The sequence below is a fragment of the Dasypus novemcinctus genome, chromosome 11, assembly GCF_030445035.2.
Source record: "Dasypus novemcinctus isolate mDasNov1 chromosome 11, mDasNov1.1.hap2, whole genome shotgun sequence".
Lineage (NCBI taxonomy): Eukaryota > Metazoa > Chordata > Mammalia > Cingulata > Dasypodidae > Dasypus > Dasypus novemcinctus.
This window is the reverse complement of record NC_080683.1, coordinates 5498825-5520553: the sequence shown is the minus strand read 5'-3', so window position 1 is coordinate 5520553 and position 21729 is coordinate 5498825. Positions and strand designations below refer to the sequence as shown.

General features: G+C 61.0%; 1 protein-coding gene across 1 annotated transcript; it reads left to right on the top strand.

Moving 5' to 3' along the window:
* Positions 1-1505: 1505 nt before the first annotated feature.
* Positions 1506-21527, top strand: LEMD2 (LEM domain nuclear envelope protein 2). The gene is made up of 9 exons (XM_004479782.5): positions 1506-2273; positions 4701-4741; positions 7822-7897; positions 11678-11754; positions 12598-12677; positions 14249-14394; positions 15210-15311; positions 15383-15485; positions 20197-21527. The coding sequence occupies exons 1-9, from the start codon at positions 1538-1540 to the stop codon at positions 20345-20347; spliced, it is 1512 nt and encodes a 503-aa protein (XP_004479839.2). The 5' UTR covers positions 1506-1537; the 3' UTR covers positions 20348-21527.
* Positions 21528-21729: the final 202 nt, after the last annotated feature.

The following is a 21729-nucleotide window of genomic DNA, read 5'->3' as shown; positions in this document are numbered from 1 at the left end:
ATTCATGGCATTCCGTGCAAACACAGGCAGAGAAAAGGAAAACAACACTTGGTGAGAGAAATCGCACCACATGGGAGCAGCTAAGTCGTGGGAGATGGGAGGCTAACAACGGAAGCCCGAACAAACCGAGGCTGTAATTTTCCCAGCCTCTGTGGCCAGTGTGGAATAGTAAAGCAAGTGGCAGGAATGCAAAACCCTGGCAGGGGTCATTGCCAGGGATCCAGGGAGGGCAGGAGGAGACAAGGTGAAGAATAGGGGGTGGGCCTGTGGGGGCAGCGGGACAGGAAGATCCCAGAAGGAGGGGGCAAGGAGGGAGGGGAGAACTCAATGGGAGGGGTAGAAACGACTGGAACCTACCAGGCTGGCAATAAAAAGGGAGTTGAGGCAGGATATGGAAGGAATACAAAGAGGGGGAGGGAAGTTTGTCACCACGCTCCATGCTTCTTTCAGGGGGCTCCGGATAAGAGCCTGCATGTAACCACAGGGGAGCTCTACACAGCACTGAGGCTGCAGAGATGTAGGTGATGTATACATACTTATAAGCATGTGCCAGGCACTGTTCTAAGCACCCTAGACAAATGAACTCTTCTAATCTGCATAGCACCTTTCTGAGGTTTCCAGCAAACAGGCAGAAGTGTTGATTGGATACGCTCGCACATCTACGAGTGGTGGAGGTGGGATTCGAAATGAAACCTCACTCCGGAGTTCACGTCCCGAACCATGAGTGAGAGCAACAAGACTGTGTCCATCTCTCCCTAGGAAAACTCCCCCTAGCCAGCCACACAGCCTCCTCTGAGAAGCCAGGCTGAGCTCCTTGAGAGCTGCTTGGATCCTAGGGCAGGCTAGGTGCTCAGTGTGGGCCAGGAGAAGACAGGTCAGCCAGTCATGACTCGAACTCAGGACCCAGTCTCAGAGCATGCCTGAGGTCTACTCCATCACCCAGACGAAGGCCTTCCCTGGGCACGGAAGGGGTCACACCGAGAGAGGGACACCCGTCTCCCTCCTCTAGGCAGTGGCTTGTCTTTCGCCATTAAATAATTCACCCATTAAATTAATACGACTTTACTAAGTGCCTACCACAGGCCAAGGATGACGCTAGCGGTCGAGGGTTTAGCACAAAATACCTTGCCGTCTTACAGATGCAGTGAAAGACAGAGCTGGAGCCGGGAGAGGGGAAAAAAAAACCCACAACGATATCTCCACCTATAGATACCTGTCATCTATTTATACCTATCTACTACCCACCTATCTATCTACTCTATTTATCGTCCATCCATCCATCATCCTCCAATCTCTATTTATTTAGATATCGCGCCCTTGCAAGCCCTCCGACCTCCCCAACATGGCGACCTGAAGGCCGACTCAGACCGTCTCATCATGGCCGGCCCGTTAGGCAAGCGCCGACCTTCCCAACATGGCGGCCGCAGCCGACCTCCTCATCATGGCGCGGGGCCCCGCCCGCTCCGTTGCGGCCGCCGGCGGGAGCAGTTCCGGGTACGGGGAGCACCGGGGGCGGGCTGGGGGCGGCGTCCTGGCCATGGCCGGCCTGTCGGACCTGGAGTTGCGGCGGGAGCTGCAGGCCCTGGGCTTCCAGCCAGGACCCATCACCGACACCACCCGGGACGTGTACCGCAACAAGCTGCGCCGCCTGCGGGGCGAGGCCCGGCTGCGCGGGGAGGAGCGGCTGCGGGAGGAGACCCGGTCTCGAGGCGAGGAGCGGCCGCGGGAGGAGGCCCGGCTGCGCGAGGAGGCGCCGCTGCGCGCCCGGCCCGCCGTGGCCTCGCCGCGGGCGGAGCCCTGGTTCTCCCCGCCAGCTCCGGGCTCGGCCTACGCGACCTCGGGGGCCTCCGGCGACCTCGGGGCCTCCGCGGCCTCCTGGCCTGGGAGCCGCGGCCTCGCCTACGCCGCCCGCCCCGCGCCTTTCAGGCGCCGCTCCTCAGCCCGGGCCAGCTCCGAGGAGGACGACGACCTCCGGACGCCCGACAGGGCCCAGCCGGGCCTCGGGGGCCGCCGCTGGTGGGCCGCCGCCCCGGCCCCGGCCCCGGCGCGGCCGCCCTCCGCGCTCCTGGGCCCCGACCCGCGTCCCGGCCTGCGCGCCGCGCGAGCGGGCTCCGCGGGGGCGGCGCGAGCCCGGCCCGAGGCGGGGCGGCGGCTGGAGCGCTGCCTGTCCCGGCTCCTGCTCTGGGCCAGCCTGGGGCTGCTGCTCGCCTTCCTGGGCATCCTCTGGGTGAAGATGGGCAAGCCCTCGGCGCCGCAGGAGGCGGAGGACAACAGTACGTCCCGGGCCGGCGCAGGGGAGGGCCCCGGGGGCGGCCACCCGCTCACCCAGCGCCAGGCCGCAGCGCCCCGGCCCTGCCAGCGGCCCTGGCCGTGTCACCTCCAGACCTGCTCCACTTCCGCCAGCTGTGGGGGAGAGGGCCGGGTTCCCGCACCTGTCACCTCTGGCTTCCGTGCCCTTGTTCTCGCTTTCCGCCTGGGCCTCCCTTCTACTCAGCTCCCTTTCAACCACGTGCCGAGAGCAGTCTTTCTGTGTATTTACCCCAACTTTTTGTTTTCCCATCTTTTCAGAGAAAACCACACCCCCTTTTAACAGACATGTCCATCCGCATCCCTTTTTAGTCTGTACTTTTGCTCTCAGCGCATACACACAGTAGTGCTCATACACACAGTAGTGCTCATACACACAGCAGTGCTCATACACACAGTAGTGCTCATACACACAGCAGTGCTCATACACACAGCAGTGCTCATACACACAGCAGTGCTCATACACACAGCAGTGCTCATACACACAGCTCATACACACAGTAGTGCTCATACACACAGTAGTGCTCATACACACAGCAGTGCTCATACACACAGCAGTGCTCATACACACAGCAGTGCTCATACACACAGCTCATACACACAGCAGTGCTCATACACACAGCAGTGCTCATACACACAGCAGTGCTCATACACACAGCTCATACACACAGTAGTGCTCATACACACAGTAGTGCTCATACACACAGCAGTGCTCATACACACAGTAGTGCTCATACACACAGCAGTGCTCATACACACAGCTCATACACACAGCAGTGCTCATACACACAGTAGTGCGCATACACACAGTAGTGCTCATACACACAGCACTGCTCATACACACAGCTCATACACACAGCAGTGCTCATACACACAGCTCATACACACAGCAGTGCTCATACACACAGCAGTGCTCATACACACAGTAGTGCTCATACACACAGCAGTGCTCATACACACAGTAGTGCTCATACACACAGCAGTGCTCATACACACAGCAGTGCTCATACACACAGCAGTGCTCATACACACAGCAGTGCTCATACACACAGTAGTGCTCATACACACAGTAGTGCTCATACACACAGTAGCTGGTGAAGGCATCCTTGATTTCACCAGCCACAGAGGGAATCTGCTTGGGGTCGCAGCTTTGCAGCACCAACGAGGCCATGTGCTCCAACTCTTTGGGCTACAGGGGTTTCATTTGTCAAAAGATTTCACTAGCCCTGCCTATGAGGCAGGTGTGGAATCACCTTTCAAAGCGCTTAGACAGGTATAAAGGAGAGGCATTGTTGTTTGCAGCACCCACACAGAGTGTGTTAGGAGAGGGTCCTGTGTGATTCAAGAACATTCCCAGCCATGCTTCCGTGCACATCTAGTGACACGATTAGACCTGCTAATAAGAGATCTGCAGGATACAGTGTGTCTCCCGGATGGCTGAGGATTTGTGTGTTTCCTGAAAGGGATTTGCCTCTCTGGTTAGTTCCAGGCTCTAGTCTAACAGAAAACAACTTAGAGAGCATGTCCTTTTAAATTTAAGCCTAAAGAGAGACTGCAGTTCACCAACTTTAATCATCTTTGCAGAGCATGATGATCAATTCAGTGTGATTGATACTGACTGTTCCCAGCCTCGAGCCAAGGCCACATCTTTCCCCGCCTAACAGGAACAGCCAAAACAGGAAAAGGTTAAATGAGGCCGTAGCTGTGGAGGCAGATGGATGTTTGGGTGTATGAACAAGTTTGTGGAGACAGGGATCACAAACTTGTATAGATACCCAAATAATTTCTCAACTGCGAGCAGTTTAACCAGGTGAATAGTATATCATCCTGCTAGAAGAAATTAAGCAGACTTGGAAGGGTCGTGGCACCAAACCAGTTTTGCTACTAACTGGTGAGATCAAACAGTATCACAGCTGTACTCACTGCTGAGATGCTTTAAGCCAACAGCTCTTGGATACATACTAGAGTTTATCTGGAGTTCCCTTCCCACAAGGAGATTAATCTCTTAACATGCTATTGTTTGCAATTTACAAACTGTAAATTGTATATTATCTTGTTTGAGCCTACAACGTCCTTGAGTTAAGCAGGGAAGGCTTTCTCTAACCCATTCTACAGATGAGGAAATAGGGGTTCAGAGGGCTGAGTTGTCCAAGAGCCCATAGTTAATCGTTTGTTCAGCTGGGATTAGGACCCACATGCTCTTGTTCTTAACCCAGGATTGGGAAGCCTTACGTTTTTCCGCCTGCATCTATAAAGTGCCTCATTTAGATGACATCTTTTCATTCCCCACCCTCGGGTCGGTAATGTGTTACTTCCTTGGGATTTTAAGAGGGGTCTCTTTTACCCCTTTCCTCACCCCCCACTTTAATCTCTCTTTCTTTTCTTGGCCTCAGTGAAATTATTGCCAGTGGACTGTGAGAGAAAAGCAGATGAGGTGAGTTTGAGTTTCTCCAGTTTTTATTATTTCCCCTGAGGATGTCAGCCTCCATCAGGAAGTAAACCTCCCCCGATAAAGATCATAATAGGATATTTTCAGGGAGTACTCTCTGTAATGTACCAGAGTCACGTCGTGTTCTATGATGTTTGTGTCAGACTCAATTGTGGCAGTGAAGGAGCACTTGAAATACAGAAAGTTGAACGCCCAAGATCCAACCCTGTGCTTGTTAGAGAAGCTCTCCCATCAGCTGTAGCACCGGGACTTGGAGCTTCTGCCTGTGTCAGTCAGGAGGACACTAGGTTGTAGTCGAAGGACCCCTCAAACTCCCCGGCTTCAGCAGGCAAGCCCGGCGATTTTTAATTCCACATTCTCCTCTCTGTAGCCCAGGAGTGCATCTGTGGCTCTGAAAATGCTGTTCTGATTTGAAACATCACGGGAGAAGGGAAGGGGTTTAAATACACCTTAAGGGAAATTAGCCCTCTCGGTCTATGTTTAGATTTGTTCTTTGAAGCGCTAATGTTCCCTACAAATAATATTGGGGGAGGGCGAGCTGCCCCATTCACTCATGCGTCATGAGCAGCACTGGCGAGATGGGCTGCACTTTACTTGGTGATAGTCTGGGGAAGATACGAGGCAGTAAATTTTCAAGTCATAAATCCTACCAGGAGGCGTTTTGTGCTGCCAGAGGGCATGACTTAGTCTAATTATTAAGTGTGTGATGCCAGCCTCCCCGAGCCCTCAGTTTACAGCTCTGGAGACTAGAAAAGGCGCAACACGTGGCCACCTTGGACGCCCCCTCGCTCACTGTTACCCAAGCTAACAAGAGGGAATCCTGGTGCAGCTAACCAGTGTTATTTCTCGTTGGCTTCTGGTGTGTTTTACTACATTTATTTATTGCATTCATCCACCAAATGTCTTGGTTTCCCAATTGCTCTGTGAAAACGCTATAATAAGTTCCAGCTCCCTTGCTCATACAAATCCCAGTTGATGATTAGAAGCAGTCACCCAGGAACACAGGCGACCAGAGGAGACTAGAAATTTGAAGACTGAAAACAAAAACAGGAGAAGGTAGTTCTGCCATAGGACTTCCCTGGTGGAGCTAGTCGTGTTGGTCTTTCATTAGAAAAGAGTTCCCGGGTTCTTATTTCCTGGTCCTTCCCATCTCCTGCTACGTCAGCCCCACCGCCAAATGACAGCTGGGCGCCCTGGCCCTCTGAGCCGGAGCCCAAGGCCCATGGCCCCACTGCGCGAGCCCAGCAGGCACGGGCCAGGCCTCGCTCAGGTGCCGGAGCCCCTGCTGCTCGGAGCTGCAGGCCCTGGTAACTGAGGGGGCCGTGGTCGCGCAGGCTTCGCGGAGCCGCTCGGCCCCGGGAGTGCTGGGAGCACACGGGTCAGGGGCGCCTCCTGGCCGTCGCAGGCCCGCCCTGCGAGGCGCTGCAGCCTGGCCCCAGGCGCACCCTGAGCTGAGCTGGGCCTTTGCGTCCCCAAGTCCGTTCCCTTTGCCAGGCAGCGATGACTCCAGGACCTTCTGTGCTTTGTTCCTGCCTTTGTGTGCGGAGCACGCAGAGACACGCTGCGAGGGGGTGTGTGGTCTTAGGCCGCGGGGTGGTCTGGAACCTTCTGTCCCCGGTTTCCTTCTAGGTGGGATCAACCCCGCTTTGCCTGCGTGTCCGTCAGTTTGGGACAGCGTTCGTTGTTGCTTCTTTTTTCTGGCAGCAACAGTAATAGATGTTAATTGTAGAAAATTTGAAAAATTAAAAAAAAAACAAAAGAAAAATCTCCCATGAGTCAACCACCTAATCACCCTTAACGTTTTGGACGCAGTTCCTTCCCATCTTGTCTTTCTGAGTACGTTTGTTTATAGAACTGGGATCTCGATGTAAATGCAGCGAGTTAATGTTTATTATTGATAATTCCCATGTCATCAAGCATTCTTGAACAGCAGCTTGGGCTTGTAACCCAGTTATTAGCCTGTGAGTTATGTGTGACGGTTCATAATCACAGGTGCAAGGCTTGGTCACATGGCATTGTACCTCTTAAGGCCTGCGTGTTTTTGGCAACACGAGGGGACAAGTCTTGGCCTCTGAGACAGATGAGGCGACACCTGAGCCCCGAGGAGGGACGCGGCCGGCTCCTCCCGGGCTCCTCTCTGGGCGCAGGGTCACGGCTGGACAGCCAGCTGAGCCGCTCGGGGGCCGTGGGATCTCGGGTGACGTACCTAAAGTCTCTAAAGCCTCAGCGCCCCGTCTGAGAAGCCGGGAGCCCAGTCAGGGTCAGGGTGCGCGTTTACCCCGCGCTCAGGCCTGGCGCCTCGTCTGCCGTGGCCTGCGGTCCCCGGTTTTCCCCTTAACGTTCCAAATCCAGCAGCGTGTGTCAGTTCTGTTCCAGGCACACGTCTATTCCTGTTTTCTCATCCAGATGAGTTCTTCCTCCTATGGTGTCAGATTTCTAGAAATTATCCATCTCTAGGGGAATCCAGCATAAGATTAAACCCTCGCAGCAGGTGACCAAGATGTGGCTAGTCCACAGGCAGGTTGTGGATGGCAGTGCCTGGGGGGACGGGCCGTTGGCATCCCGCCCCGTCCCTCCAAGCTCGGCGGGCCCTGGCACACGGGCGCTCTTTCCTCCAAGGAAGCTGGGTACCGCACTTAGCTCTCAGCCCCAGCTCATCGCACCTGCTCCGCAGCCTTTATCCCAGCCAACTGTGGGGCCGAGGCAGGCGCGTCCAGGATGCGGCCAGTGACCGCCCCCCCTCCCTCCTCCACCTCCCCTCCAGGATGCAGCCTGTGACCGCCCCGCCTCCCTCCTCCACCTCCCCTCCAGGATGCGGCCAGTGACCGCCCCCCCTCCCTCCTCCACCTCCCCTCCAGGATGCAGCCTGTGACCGCCCCCCCTCCCTCCTCCACCTCCCGGTGTCCCTCTTCAGCCAGTTAACCCCGCGGCTACCGGCCCTCTTCCGGAGCCCAGCCCTTGGGAGCGTGGTGTGTCCCTCGCTGCTCAGTACCCAGCAGCGTGCGTGTGAAATGTACCAGGCCCCAGCGCCGCGCCCGTCCCTGCTGACCAGTTGTCCTTTTCAGTTCTGTCAGGCCAAGCAGAAGGCAGCCCTGCTGGAGCTGCTGCACGAACTCTACAACTTCCTGGCCATCCAAGCCGGTAAGTACATCCCCGAAGGCCTGAGGATCCTCGCCACGGGCCGTGGGCTGCTGCCCCCCGGGGCCCCCGGCTGCGGCTGGCTGGCAGTCGGCCGAAACGCTCTGTGCTTGTGTCCCTGAAGACACGCTCAGAAAGCGGGTCTCGCCGGCCCTGCTTTCCCGCTCAGCGCAGCTTTTTTTAAGCCGTGCGCTTGGGCAAAACAGTCGATGCTCGTCGTCCCCTTCTAAGATCCCTGGGAGGGACAGGCACGTGCAGAGGCCTTCTGGCAGATGTCCTCCCTCTCTGGGGTGCCGTCCCCTTTGGCTTGGGGAGCCCCGTCTTGGCGTTAGAAGGGGCCGAGCCCTGAGGCCTCCTCAGTCTGGCCTGTGGCCTGGCGTGCCGGCCTGGACCAGACGGCAGCACCAGTGGACAGGCCTGTGCGCGGGTAGCAAGTGGTCAGTGTAGTGGGCCGAGCACACCCAGGCCCCGCCAGCCCGCCAGAGCCCTAGAGTAGCGGAGGGACAGGGTCCTTGACATGGGTGCAGGGCCAAGGCAGTGCTGCCCAGGACAGTGCCCAGGGGGAGGGCTGGGAGCCTGCAGCCTGCACTGGCCCAGTCCTGGGCTCCCCAGCTTCCCATCCTCATCCCCCCCCCCCCGGCTGCAGGACGAGGCTCTTACCCGTCCAGGGCCTCAGTCTCCCGTCTGTGTAAGTCAGCCAAGGGCGCTGATGCGAAGTACAGAACCCTGCTGGCTTTCATAAAGGGTGTTTATTTGGGGTAGAAGCTTACAGTCACAAGGCCCTAAAGAGCCCAACTCAAGGTATCGTAAGAGGGACTTTCTCCCCCAAAGTCTGTTGCCACGTGCTGATGCAGGATGGTGGCGTGTCTGCGAGGGCTCAGCCTCCCTCTTCCTCTCAAGGCTCCGTGGCCCCAGCTCTTTCCCTCTCAGCTGTGGGCTGGTGTAAGGCTGGTCTCTCTCCCCAGGGCTCGTTTCTTTCCGGGCTCAGCTGCTCTCGTCTCGTCACAGGGTCAGCTATAGACCATCAGGCTCATCTCTCTTCCTCTGTGTGCTTCTCTGTGTCTCTCCTTCCCTGTGAGAGTCTCTTTTATCAGCCCAGTAAGGGGCCTGGGACTCAATGCTGAGTAACACTAATGAATCAAAGCCCTAATCTTAACATGATTTAATCAGGTATGTCAGTGAATCTAATACAATCAAAGGGCGTTACACCCAGAGGAGCACAGCAATTTACGAACATAACCTGTATCTTCTTTTGGAATTCATAAATACTCTCGAGCTGCCACAGTACCCGGTGGGTGGAATCAGAACCCTTGGATCTGTCTGTACGAAACGAAGTCGAGTATGACACTCTAGAGAAGGGCACTCACAAGCACTGCCACAAAGTGCGCCCTAAAACCCATTCATCCAGTAGGGTCCCCTCCTGTTTGGGGGATGAACTTGTTCTCTGAGGCCAGAGAGGTCACCTGTGTTGCTGTCCCATCTACGTGCCTGACCTTTGGAGCCCCTCACACCTGCTGGCTACGAGGAGGGTGCCCAGGGCTTGTGCCTCGGCGCAGAGTACCTGCCCAGGCACCGGGGGGAGCTGTCGAGTCTTGCCGGGTGTTGAAGAGGCCTCTTAGGTGGGCTGCAGGCCGGCTCTGGGCTTGTGGGGCCAGCACCCCTTGTTGAAGGCGTCACTGGGAAGACAAGGCAGGTGGCCTCAGCGCTCAGGGCGCGTGTGGCTGGCACCATCTCTGCAGCTCCTCCTCAGTGCCAGGAGACGCGGGACAGCGCGGCCTCGGAGCGCCTTGGAGAGGGCGCAGTTGGGGTCATCGTGGATGTTTCTCCCCACGGCCTGGGAGCGTGGGACTGGCTTTCCAGCCTAAAAGCGTCTTGCAGACCTTCGCTACTCAAAGCGTGGCCCGAGGGACCAGCAGCACCCGCCTCGCCTTACTGGAAATGCAGACTCTCGAGTCCCGTTCCAAACCCAGGAATCAGGATCCGCATTTTAACAAGATTCCTGGAGACTCTCGCACTCCCTCAAGTTTGAGAAGCTCTGCTCGAAACCGTGGGTCCACGTTGGCATTTCTCCACGTGTGGCCTGGCCCGCTGCCCTCGTGACGGGCCTGGCGGGGGCCACCCCGAGGGCTGGGCCTCCCGAGACAGGCGGGGCGGGGAGATGTGGGCTCCTGCTAGGCTGTATTCCCTGCCCCCGCCACAGGGTATCTGCCGTGAGCAGGGCCCCGTGCTGGCCCGTGGAGGATCCGAGATAACAGGCTGCGTGGAGCCCAGTAGAACGGGCCCCTATGCTCCCTGCGCCCTGGTGGGTCATACAAGGTGCAGCTGGAAGAGAGCCAGGAAGCCAGAAGTTCCCAGCATGGTCAGGGAGCCACGAAGCCTTTAGCTGCAGAGGCAGGAGAGCGTCTGGGGCGGTGGCGCACAAGCCAGTCCCTGCCGCCCAAGTAGGAGTGGTTGTGGGGAGGCAAAGCAGGGCAGGCGCGGGCCAGGGACTGAGGCCGCTGGCCTCATGGGGCCGGAGAGGAGGCCGTGTAGAAGGAGCGATTGGGCTGCACAGTGGAGGCCATGGGCGTCAGGCCAGCGGGGCGTGATCGGGGAGGCAGTGAGGACCAGCAGGCTTCCACGCAGGGAGTGACGTGCTGAGCCCCACGCGGCAGACAGCGAGGGTGGCCAGCGCTCGAGGGTACAGTGTTCTTGAAGCAGAGTATAGTTCTAAAGCTCCATGACAAAACCTGTGAATTGGGAGCGGGAGAGGAGGAACCCGAGCAGCAGGCTGTTGCAGTGGTCCCTGCGGGCTGCCTGGAGCAGGGGTGGTCTGGCTGGGAGCAGGGGCAGGGGCAGCATCTTGGGCTCCCACTTAAGAGTGGGGGGACTTGGCTTGCGGGAGCTTCAGTTCATTCTCAAGGTTTCTTAATATTACCTTCGTCTACTCCCCTGGCCCCCACCCCAGCACACACACAGATTGGCCATCCGAGGCCCCCCAGGCCACGCAGGTCGAGACCAGTCAGGCCTCGGGTAGGGGCTGCCGGTGGCGAGTGTGCCCTGGCAGCCGACCCTGCTCTCAGGCTGGCCCACGGGAAGCTGCCCACGACAGAACCGCTGCGCAGGCCCGAGTCCGAAACGACTTGGCCAAAGGAGAGGGCCCCCTGGGCTGGGGGCTTCTCGGGGGAGGTGGGCTGGGTCTGGCAGGCTGCTCAGGACTGAGGCGGCGGCTCCAGCTCCACCCCAGGTGGGACCAGCTGCCCAGGGTGCGCAGAAGACCCAGAGAAGCCTCTGGAACACCACACCACGGCCCCGGCCCAGCACGCAGGCTCTCCCTGCCTCCCAAGGTCCCCTCCAAACCCCGGGCCTGGCGCGCGGGGGCCCTGCCCGGCGTGAGTCAGAGTCCCCGTGTCCCGTGGGGCCGGCCTCCCTGCCTTTGTTTTTTCCCCCCCGGGCGGTGTTTATTTATAGTGCCATTCCAGTACCTTCCGACGCTGTCTGTCTGATCCTTTCAGGGATCAATTGCAAACAGACCTGGGTATTGGGTAGCTTTTTAGTCATTTCATGCAAATAGCCGCACTGCTTTGCAGGTCAGGTTTTAATGATCTGGAATCGATCCAGGCTAAGTGGCTTTTGATCTCGCTGCAGAGTGAGGCTGCCCCACGGACGCGGGGAGCCGCCGGTCCTCACGCTCCTCATAGAGCTGATGGCTTGATCCTCGCTGCATTTTTTAGTCTGTTTTCAGAATGATTTTTTTCCACCCCTTCTTTGTATTTGAATGTGTGCATGTGTGTTTTCTTCTAGGTAATTTCGAGTGTGGAAATCCAGAGAAGCTAAAAAGCAAATGCATTCCCGTTACGGAAGCTCAGGAATACATAGCAGTAAGTAGGCTGCCGAGCCAGTCCCAGGGGGCCCCGGCGCGCGTATTGATCCGTCAAGCCCTGCCGTGTTGGCTTTTTCCCCCTCTTCATTTCGTGTTGCTTTCTGGGTTGGGTTTTTTTTAACTTGGTCAAGCATTAGGCTCCCTTAAGTTAAGGCGGCCCCAGGGGTGGCGGGGACCAGGGGTGGGCCGGCCATGTGCACCACCACCTGCCACTCCCTCCCCAGCTGGCGCGGCCCGCAGCAGCCCCTTCCTCGCTCCTCCTCTGGCTCGTTTTCCTCACGTCCTCAGCAGCTCTGAGAGAGCACGGTAACCCAGGCCACTCCCTTCCCTGGGGAGCGCTCCGGGGGCCGCTCAGGGTCCAGCTGCTTTTCCACCTTTCCTCCTGGCCTCTGGATGGTAGAATTCTGCAACTCTGGAGCTGCCAGGGATCTTAGGGATCATCTAGTTCAATTCCCATTTCACAGATGAGGAAACTGAGGCGACAGGGGAAGGGACTTGCCCAAGGCCATGGAGCTGGGACTGGCAGCCAGGCCTGGCCCTGCCCCAGCTCTCCTTCTCACTCCCCCCCGAAGTGAGCTGCCAGCCCTCTGGCCTAATGCTCCAGCCCCTGGGAATACGATATTCTTTCACCCTCCACAGACCTGCCCTGTTTTCCTCTGTGCTTCCGCGTCCTCCGGGATAGCCTTTGCCCGGGCTTTCATCAGCCCGCGTTCTTTCCTTCCACTTACCGTGCACTCAGCAGAGCGCAGCTGCGGGACCTGCAGGGGACACGGAAGGGGGCTTCCTTAGTCCAGCCCCCCACCCGGGCGCAGAGCTAAGCTCCCATCCCCCCGCCCCACAGAACGCGACTGGCAGCTCCTCGGCCAAGTTTGAAACTGCACTGACCTGGATACTGAGCAGTAACAAGGACGTGGGCATCTGGTGAGTGCGGGTGGCGCGTCGCACGGTGGCAGGACAGCCGTGGGCGTGTGCGGCCGCTGCGCCCGGCCGGCAGCCGGCTTCGCCTTCCCACACGGGTCAGAAGCTGGAGGGCGGGCCTCCCGCGGCATCGCCATGACCTGGGCTCGGAGCCTGGCGACGGAAGGCTGAAGCACGAGGGCTGTTGTTAAAGTAGCAAGCCCACGTGAGGCCCAAAAGCCCGGAGCTCGGACGTTAGCCTGGCGTGCGAGTGCAGGCCCGTTTCGTGACCCGGCCTGCGCCCTTCTCGCCCGCCAGCTCCCCGCGGCTTGCTGGAGAAGGCATTCTCTGCACGTCCTTCTTTGGGTGCTAGTTTTCATTTGGAGATGAAATGATTCCATATGTTGGTTTTTCTCAGTTGGAAAACTGCAGAAGGCAGTGCTGGGTTTTCTTCTGGCCAGGCAGCTCCCCCTTGTTTTCATCACTGGTGAGCGCTTTGTTAGCAGAGCGAGCCTTCTCGCCCTCCCCAGGAGGCCGGGACCAGGCCGGGTCGGGCGGCCAGAGCCCCTAGAGGTGCGTCTGTCGGGAAAGCGGTCACCACGTCATCCTGCCCATTTCTCAGTGTTTGTCGGGTTACAGCTTCCGATATTAAAACACACTCCAGGGTTTTGTTCTCTTCCCCTGTAATCCACCCAAGTTACTAATTCCATCAGCAGCGCATCCAGCAGGAGCCCCTCGGGTGGCTCAGCCCAAAGCTCGATAACTGGATGCGCAGCACGATTAAAACACGGCGGCTTAAAAAATAATAAAGCCGCCCTGAGTGGCTGAGCGATTTTCCTGTGCGTTGGAAAAGGCAGAGGAGAATATGGATTTCAGCCTCGCCGGTGCGCGCTGAAGCTGCTAACACAGATAGAAGAGCGACGACAGGTGCCTTTTCATAACCGAGGAGGATGCCTGGGTGGCGGCTGAGTGCGCGTGTTGAAGTGGGCCGTGAGGAATCGGGACACTCGGGTGCCAGCCGTGCCAGGGCGCAGCCTCCAGGCGACGGTGACCGTCGCCCCGGTCACCTCGCTGGCCCCGCGCAGCCACAGGCCCCGGCAAGGTCCGGCTCGAGAGCCGGGCGGTTTTCGTTCCCCGCGACCCTTGCAGGCGCCCCACGAGCTTCACGCTTAAACAGCTTTTGTGCCTCCTCGTCACGGAGGCAGCGCAGCCTCCCGGATTCTGTCCTTCAGTTCTCGCCGTGCAATTGCAAAGTCAGTGATTCAGTAAACATTTCCATTTCTCTATGCTGGGAGGTGGGAATCCAATTTACAGTTTAATCTTCTGCACGCTGAGAGGGGCTGTCAGAAGGCCCGATGGAGGGGGCTGGCGCTGCAGCGGCAGGGGTTCGAGCCCGCCGCCGCCTTTAAAGCTTTGTTCTGTCTGAGTAGCCGAGGTGGGAAATTTCTGGAAAGAGTACAAGCAGCTACTGAGCCTGTTTCCTAAGCAAACGGAGGCCCGGAGACCCCACCTTCCCGTGCCTCCTGCTTACAGTGGGCCTCCTCGGCAGCTCCCCGGGCGCTGGGACGTGCCTAGAACCCCGTGTCCCGTTTCAGGTTGAAAGGGGAAGACCCTTCTGAAGCGGTGACGTCGGCGGACAAAGTGGCCTGCCTGGAGTCGGCGCGCCCGCGCATGGGCGTGGGCTGCCGGCTGAGCCGCGCCCTGCTCACGGCCGTCACCCACGTGCTCATCTTCTTCTGGTGTGAGTTCTCGGCCCCCTCTCCCCTCCCCTCGCCGCGCGTCTCCTGGGCCCTGGCAGCCAGCGAAGAGAAATTCCAGGCCCGGGGAGTCCGCCTCTGCCTCGTGAACCCGAGGTCTGCCTCATAACTCAGGAGGTGAACGGGCAGCCTCTGCCTGGCCTGTCTTCACCTTTGGAGACTGGGGGCAGGAGCGTGAGGATCACTAGAAAACGTCCTTGGTTCAGGGCGGTGCCTTCAGCTTCCCTGAGGGGCAGCGTCGCCCCTCCACGGCTGGCTCTGCAGGATGCCAGTGTGCAGGGGGCTCTGCAGGGAGGCCCAGCGAGGGGGGTGCGACCTAATTTTACTCCCCGAGAAAAAAACGCCAGCGTCTCCTGGGGAGCTGCAGATATCCTGATGAAAGCAGGGGAGTGCCCGGGGCCTGAGCTGCAAGCGAGGGCGCAGCTCTTGTCTGTGGGCGTCAGGGGCCGCCTTTGAGCAGAGACCCCGGGCTGTCTCAAGGCCCAGAGGCCAAGGCACAGACACCCGGCCTCTCCGAGATGCCTGGAGCCGCAGCCTGGGCCCCCGCGGGCAGGCTTACAAGCCTAACGGCCCTGCGGCCTCTCCAAGCACAGAAGGCCTGCGCATACACGGGTGTGACCGCGGGGGGGCGGTGCGAGTCCCGGGGTGGGGGGCGGAGGCTGGCTGTCCCTCTGGCATTTCTGCACCTGCCGGCCGGCCCTGGGCCTAGCACGCAGCAGGTGCTCCCAGCCCCCCGGGCATGGCCCCCAGTGTCCAAAGGGCCGGAGGGCGTGATGATCGGGGTGTCTTGTCCTCGCAGGCCTGGCCTTTCTGTGGGGCCTGCTGATTCTCCTGAAATACCGCTGGCGGAAGTTGGAAGAGGAGGAGCAGGCTATGTATGAGATGGTGAAGAAGATCATAGGTGCGTGGCCCCTGGGGGAGGGCTCCGCGGCTGCGCAGACCCCCGCCCTAAGCCGTATCTCCCTCCCGCAGACGTGGTCCAGGATCACTACGTGGACTGGGAGCAGGACATGGAGCGCTACCCCTACGTGGGCATCCTGCACGTGCGCGACACCCTGATCCCGCCGCAGAGCCGGTGAGTCCGCCCGTCGCTGCGCAAAGCGCGAGCCCCCCGGGAGGCCCCCCAGAGCTCGCGGCCGTCACCTGCCGGGGACAGCTCAGCTCCCAGGCTCCCGGGCCAGGGTGTTGCCCAGTCTTGCAGCTGCTGCTCCAGAGAAGGCCTGCTGTCCATGGCAGGGTGAGGGCGACAAGACGGACAAAAGCACATCCAGGGCTCAGGCAGAGCTCCGTTAGTGCCCACGCTGGCTGCGGTGCTCTGGGGCTCACGTCACAGGCGCACACGGTGTACACGCACACGTACACCCCACGGGGCTCACGTCACAGGCGCACACGGTGTACACGCACACGTACACCCCACGGGGCTCACGTCACAGGCGCACACGGTGTACACGCACACGTACACCCCACGGGGCTCACGTCACAGGCGCACACGGTGTACACGCACACGTACACCCCACGGGGCTCACGTCACAGGCGCACACGGTGTACACGCACACGTACACCCCACGGGGCTCACGTCACAGGCGCACACGGTGTACACGCACACGTACACCCCACGGGGCTCACGTCACAGGCGCACACGGTGTACACGCACACGTACACCCCACGGGGCTCACGTCACAGGCGCACACGGTGTACACGCACACGTACACCCCACGGGGCTCACGTCACAGGCGCACACGGTGTACACGCACACGTACACCCCACGGGGCTCACGTCACAGGCGCACACGGTGTACACGCACACGTACACCCCACGGGGCTCACGTCACAGGCGCACACGGTGTACACGCACACGTACACCCCACGGGGCTCACGTCACAGGCGCACACGGTGTACACGCACACGTACACCCCACGGGGCTCACGTCACAGGCGCACACGGTGTACACGCACACGTACACCCCACGGGGCTCACGTCACAGGCGCACACGGTGTACACGCACACGTACACCCCACGGGGCTCACATCACAGGCGCACACGGTGTACACGCACACGTACACCCCACGGGGCTCACATCACAGGCGCACACGGTGTACACGCACATGTATACCCCACGGGGCTCACGTCACAGGCACACAGTGTACGCGCACACGTACACCCCACGGGGCTCAAGGCACAGGCGCACACGGTGTACACGCACACGTATACCCCACGGGGCTCACGTCACAGGCACACAGTGTACGCGCACACGTACACCCCACGGGGCTCAAGGCACAGGCGCACACGGTGTACACGCACACGTACACCCCACGGGGCTCAAGGCACAGGCGCACACGGTGTACACGCACACGTACACCCCACGGGGCTCAAGGCACAGGCGCACAGTGTACACGCACACGTACACCCCACGGGGCTCAAGGCACAGGCGCACACGGTGTACATGCACACGTACACCCCACGGGGCTCAAGTCACAGGCACACTGTGTACACGCACACGTACACCCCACGGGGCTCAAGGCACAGGCGCACACGGTGTACACGCACACGTACACCCCACGGGGCTCAAGGCACAGGCGCACACGGTGTACACGCACACGTACACCCCACGGGGCTCAAGGCACAGGCGCACACGTTGTACACGCACACGTACACCCCACGGGGCTCAAGTCACAGGTGCACACGGTGTACACGCACACGTACACCCCACGGGGCTCAAGGCACAGGCGCACACGGTGTACACGCACACGTACACCCCACGGGGCTCAAGTCACAGGCACACAGTGTACACGCACATGTACACCTCATGGGGCTCACGTCTCAGGTACACACAGTGTACACACGTACACCCCATGGGGGTGCAAGTAACAGGTGCACACAGTGTACACGCACACGTACATCCCACAGGACTCTAGTAACAGGTGCACACAGTGTACACGCACATGTACATCCCACGGGACTCTAGTAACAGGTGCACACACCGTGTACACACACGTACACTCCAGTTCATGCAGTCAAGGGTCTCAGGGCTTCACAGAGTGGAAGTCCAGAATCGTCTGGGCTCTGGGCCGGAAACTGTCAGGCCTCGGCTCCATTTCTGTCTCGAGATCCTGCTCTCCCATGGGTGCCGCTGGCAGCTCAGTCCCTGGTGGTCACAGCTGGTGGAGCAGGAGCAGCTGCTTGTCACACCAGCAAGGGAGAAACGGGCTCCCTGTTGCTCTCGTATAAGCGAGGAAACGTTCCCGGAAGCCTCCAGTGACACACCCGAAGGTTCTTTTGGCCAGAACCAGAGACTGGTCTATTTGCGACTCAGTCACTGGCAAGAGAACGGGATTGTTTCAAACCTTTTTATCCGTGACCCAGAGCCAGCAATGAGGTATCACGGCGCCGCTCCCGCACACACGGAACTGAAGGACAGGCTAGCGAAGGCTCACCGGGTGTGGGCCGGCTCCCTGGCATGTGCTCCGTGTGGGCGGGCACTGCTTGGCCCAGCTGCAGGGCCCCTTCCACAGGGGGACCCCAGGCAGGAAGCGGGAGGCGAAGCCCGCCCCGGCAGCAGCCAGCAGCCCCCGCAGGGCGGCTCGGGCGGGGCTTCCCCCGGGGTCCTGCCCTGGCCCTGGCCAGCTGCTGGCTGCGGGCGGCGCCGACGCCCCTGCTGGGCGCTCCCTGGCCGCCAGGCAGGCTCTGAGCTGTCCCGGTGCTCACTCACTCGCCTGATGCTGCCCCTGGCCCTGTGAGGCAGGCGCCGTGAGCAGCCCCCTCCTGCAGGTGAGGAAACGGGCTGGGGCAGCGAGGACTCGCCCAGCCCGCGGCCAGGGCATTTCAGTGCCCCCCACCCCGACTCTCCCATCCACCTCCCTCCTTCCTGGGCTGCCTGGAAGGAGGACATTGAAAGGCCCACTTTAGATGTGCGGGTTTGAAGCCCTTTCGGGCCGTGTCCAGCCCTGCATAGGTGGCGAGCAGGAAGCTTACAGAGAGCCAGGCTGGCCCCAGCCCCAGGTGGTCACAGCCCTGCAGCTTCCTGGGGAAGGCCGCCTGGTGTACAGAGGTGCCCCTCTACTCCTGCCCTGCCTCTCGCTGTGTGACCATGGGTAACCCACTCAACCTCTCTGAGCCTGTTTCCATCTGCAAAATGGAGATCATACCTCCACTTCACGCAGGGCTGAGGTGAAGAGAGGCTACCCTCATCCATCCATCCATCCATCCGTCCATCCGTCCTTTCACTCACTCACTGAACACGTGTCCTGAGCCCCTCCTACGTGCCAGGCCCCGTGCCGGGCCACAGTGAGACGGCAGGGAGTGGGACAGGCAAAAGCGCCTGCCCTCCAGGAGCACGTGCTCCAGGGAGAGCCCGCAGCAAGGTGCCTCAGGAGGACGCCTGCCTAAGGAGCACCAGCGGGCACCGCACGGCGCCCGGCCGTCCCTGCCACTCTGCGCGCCGAAGGGCGGCCGTCGGCGTCTGTGCTGGGCTGCCCCTGACGCCCACCCTGCTCGCGTGAGAACGTGCTCTGCAGGCCAGAACCCACCCCCTGCTGCTGCGCTCCAGCCGGCACGGCTCTCCCAGGGTGGGGGCAGCTTCCAGAGGGGCCGCGCCCTGGCGGCGACTCCCCGAGGCTGGCAGCCCGCTGGCCGCTGGGTTTCGGGCCTTCAGCCTCTTGACTCGTTCCAGCTCATCAGCCAGCCCAGGGCCGTGGCACGGGGGTACGCCAGCTACGCAGTCGGCTCTGCGTCACCCAGACCTGCCTTGCGCAGGAGAGACGGAGAGAGCTTTGAGAGCGCGTTGAGTGAGAAGCAGGGGGCTGGGTAGAGCCGCTGGCTGCAGGAGCCTTCATCGCCTGCTAATGGGCAGCCAGGAAGGAGGGGTCGGGCGAGCCGGCCCCACGCAGTGCTGGCTCCGCCGCCTCGGCCTCGGGGAGGGGCTGGTCGCTGTGGCCACACCTGCCGCCCGGGGCTGCGAGCCAGGCTGCGGGGTGTGGTGGCGGCAGGGCCTGGCTCGGGGGAGGAAAGCCCTACCCCCCATTCTGCCCACCCCGACGCACTGGCCCCTCCGGCGCGTCACCTCCCTGTGTCCCTTCCTGGGGTGAGCCTGCCTGCTCCCGCCCATTCGCTCGCCCCCCACCACGGGGCCACGGGGACGTGGGCTGTGTGCTGAGGGAAGACTGCACGTACGTGACACGGGCTCGTCCGAGGAGGACGTCAGACCACCCTCCCCAGCTGTCTGGAATCTTCCAGGCTAGTCTGAGGGGGGAGGAGGCGGGGGGCTGCCTCAGGGAATGCCAGGCCATGGGGACCCAGCAGAAGAGGGGCTCTGGCCGCCAGCCTGAACCCAGGGCAGCTGGTAGGGAGGGGTCTGGTGCCAGAGGGGCCCCTGCTTGGCTGCGCTGGCCGGTTGGTCAGCTCGCCCCAGCCTGGAGGGCTGAGGAGTTTGGACTTCCCAGCCCAGTGGCCACTCCTTACTTAGCCCACATGAGGCCTTAAAATGCAGCCAGCACGGCGGCGTGGCCGTCCCAGCTCGGGCCGCTGCACGCACACCCCAGTGGGGCTCCACACACCTCCCCTTTCACTGGAAGCTTTGGAACAGGGAAGGTCGAGGAGCCATTTCTCCCAGACTCCAGGAATTCCTGGCTCCTGTGGAGCCCGAGTCGGCACCTGAGAGCCTCTGGTCCCCCGGGTGAATTCCTTCTGGACGTGGGGCCCCGCTCCCCATGGCGAGCAGGGCCTCCCCAGGCCGGCCTGCCCCCTGCCGTGCGCGGCGGCCCCCGCTGAGCCCGGCCCCTCTGCTCGCAGGAGACGCATGAAGCGGGTCTGGGACCGAGCCGTGGAGTTCCTGGCCTCCAGCGAATCCCGGATCCAGACGGAGTCCCACCGCGTGGCTGGAGAAGACATGCTGGTGTGGAGGTGGACTAAGCCCTCTTCCTTCTCCGACTCTGAGCGATAAGCCCTGGGCGGGCTCCCGCTCCCGGGCAGCCTGGCCCAGGACGGCCCACTGCAGGGGTCGCCAGCCCTGCCGGTGCTCAATTCACACTTGCCTTGACTTCCCCCTCCTGGAGACAGCGATCCCAAAGGTCTCTCTCCGTTGTAAGACTTCTTTTCAGAGGAGATGCGCTTAGGAAAACGTGGGCTTCCTTTACGGGCCGAGAGAGGCAGCCAGAGGCCTGGCGGGGAGCTTACCCCACTTTGGCCAATCCTCTCTGCCCTGTTTCGCTGACAGAGGGGGAGAGTGCTTTGTTTTTCACAAATAGGAAAGATGAACCAGCAGCCGCTGTAAATCCCTGCCACGCAGGTCAGGCGGGCGAGCTGGTGCTGGCGGCACCCAGCCCCTCCGCTCAGCTTGGGAGGTGGGTGGTGGGGTGGCGGGTCGGTTGGGGAGTAGGGGCTGGGGCAGCGTGCTTTATGTGCCTTCAGGGGTTCTGGCCGGGAGCTCTAGGGGGAGGGGAGAAAGCCTGTCCTGGGGCGGATTGCACTTGCCTTAACCGGAAGGGGCAAGGTGCCGAGGTAGGAAAAAGGGTTCTGGGAGAACCATCTAGAAACGCAGGGCTCCCGACCTGCGGGGCCCCGAGGTCAGAACTGCGCTGCCAGCGTGGCCGCCAGGGACGAGCCTGGAGTAGGGTCCACCGAGGGGAGAGGAGGGGGCTGGCAGCCCCCGGGGGGGCGCCTGCTGGTGCTTCCGCAGACGTGGCGGCTTCGGGCCGACCAGCCGAGAGCGCCAGGGCCCAGGCCCTCGGGCCTCCTGCCAGCTGAGGACCCCGCGCTCCTGGGTGCGAAGGTCGCCGTGTTTGACAGCCACCTCCGGCCTCGGCCCTCCAAGGGGACCCTCCTGCGCTGGGCCCTGCCTCCTGCTGCCCCCGCTGGCCTCGCGAGAGCAGTGCCCGCCTCGCCGCAGGCCCTCGCTTCGGGCTCGTCCAGCCTATCAGCCCCCCCAAGTTGTCACCCGCGGCAGGAGGGGGGCAGCGAGCAGGGCCGCGCAGCCGCCTCCAGGGGCATGAGCCACCCCTCGGGGCTCGCCGCAGCCCCTGCGTTTGAGCAGCACTCCCGTTGCCCTGGCGCCAGGGGCGGCTCCAGCCAGAGGCGGCCAGCAGGCCTCAGCATCGGGCCGCGCGCTGGATAAATAAACTATTTATTAAAAACGCACGTGCTGCCCTGGTGCTGTACCTTCCCCAAGCCGCGTGTAAGGCACGTGGTGGAGTCAGGGGGCGCAGGCCCGGGCGGAGGCGGTGGAGGGACGGGGCCTCTGCCTAGCTGGCCCCAGCCGGGCCCTGGCTGCGATGCGTGAGGACCAGGGCTGGGGCCCCCGGCCCTGGGGGAGGCCCACAAGCGCCT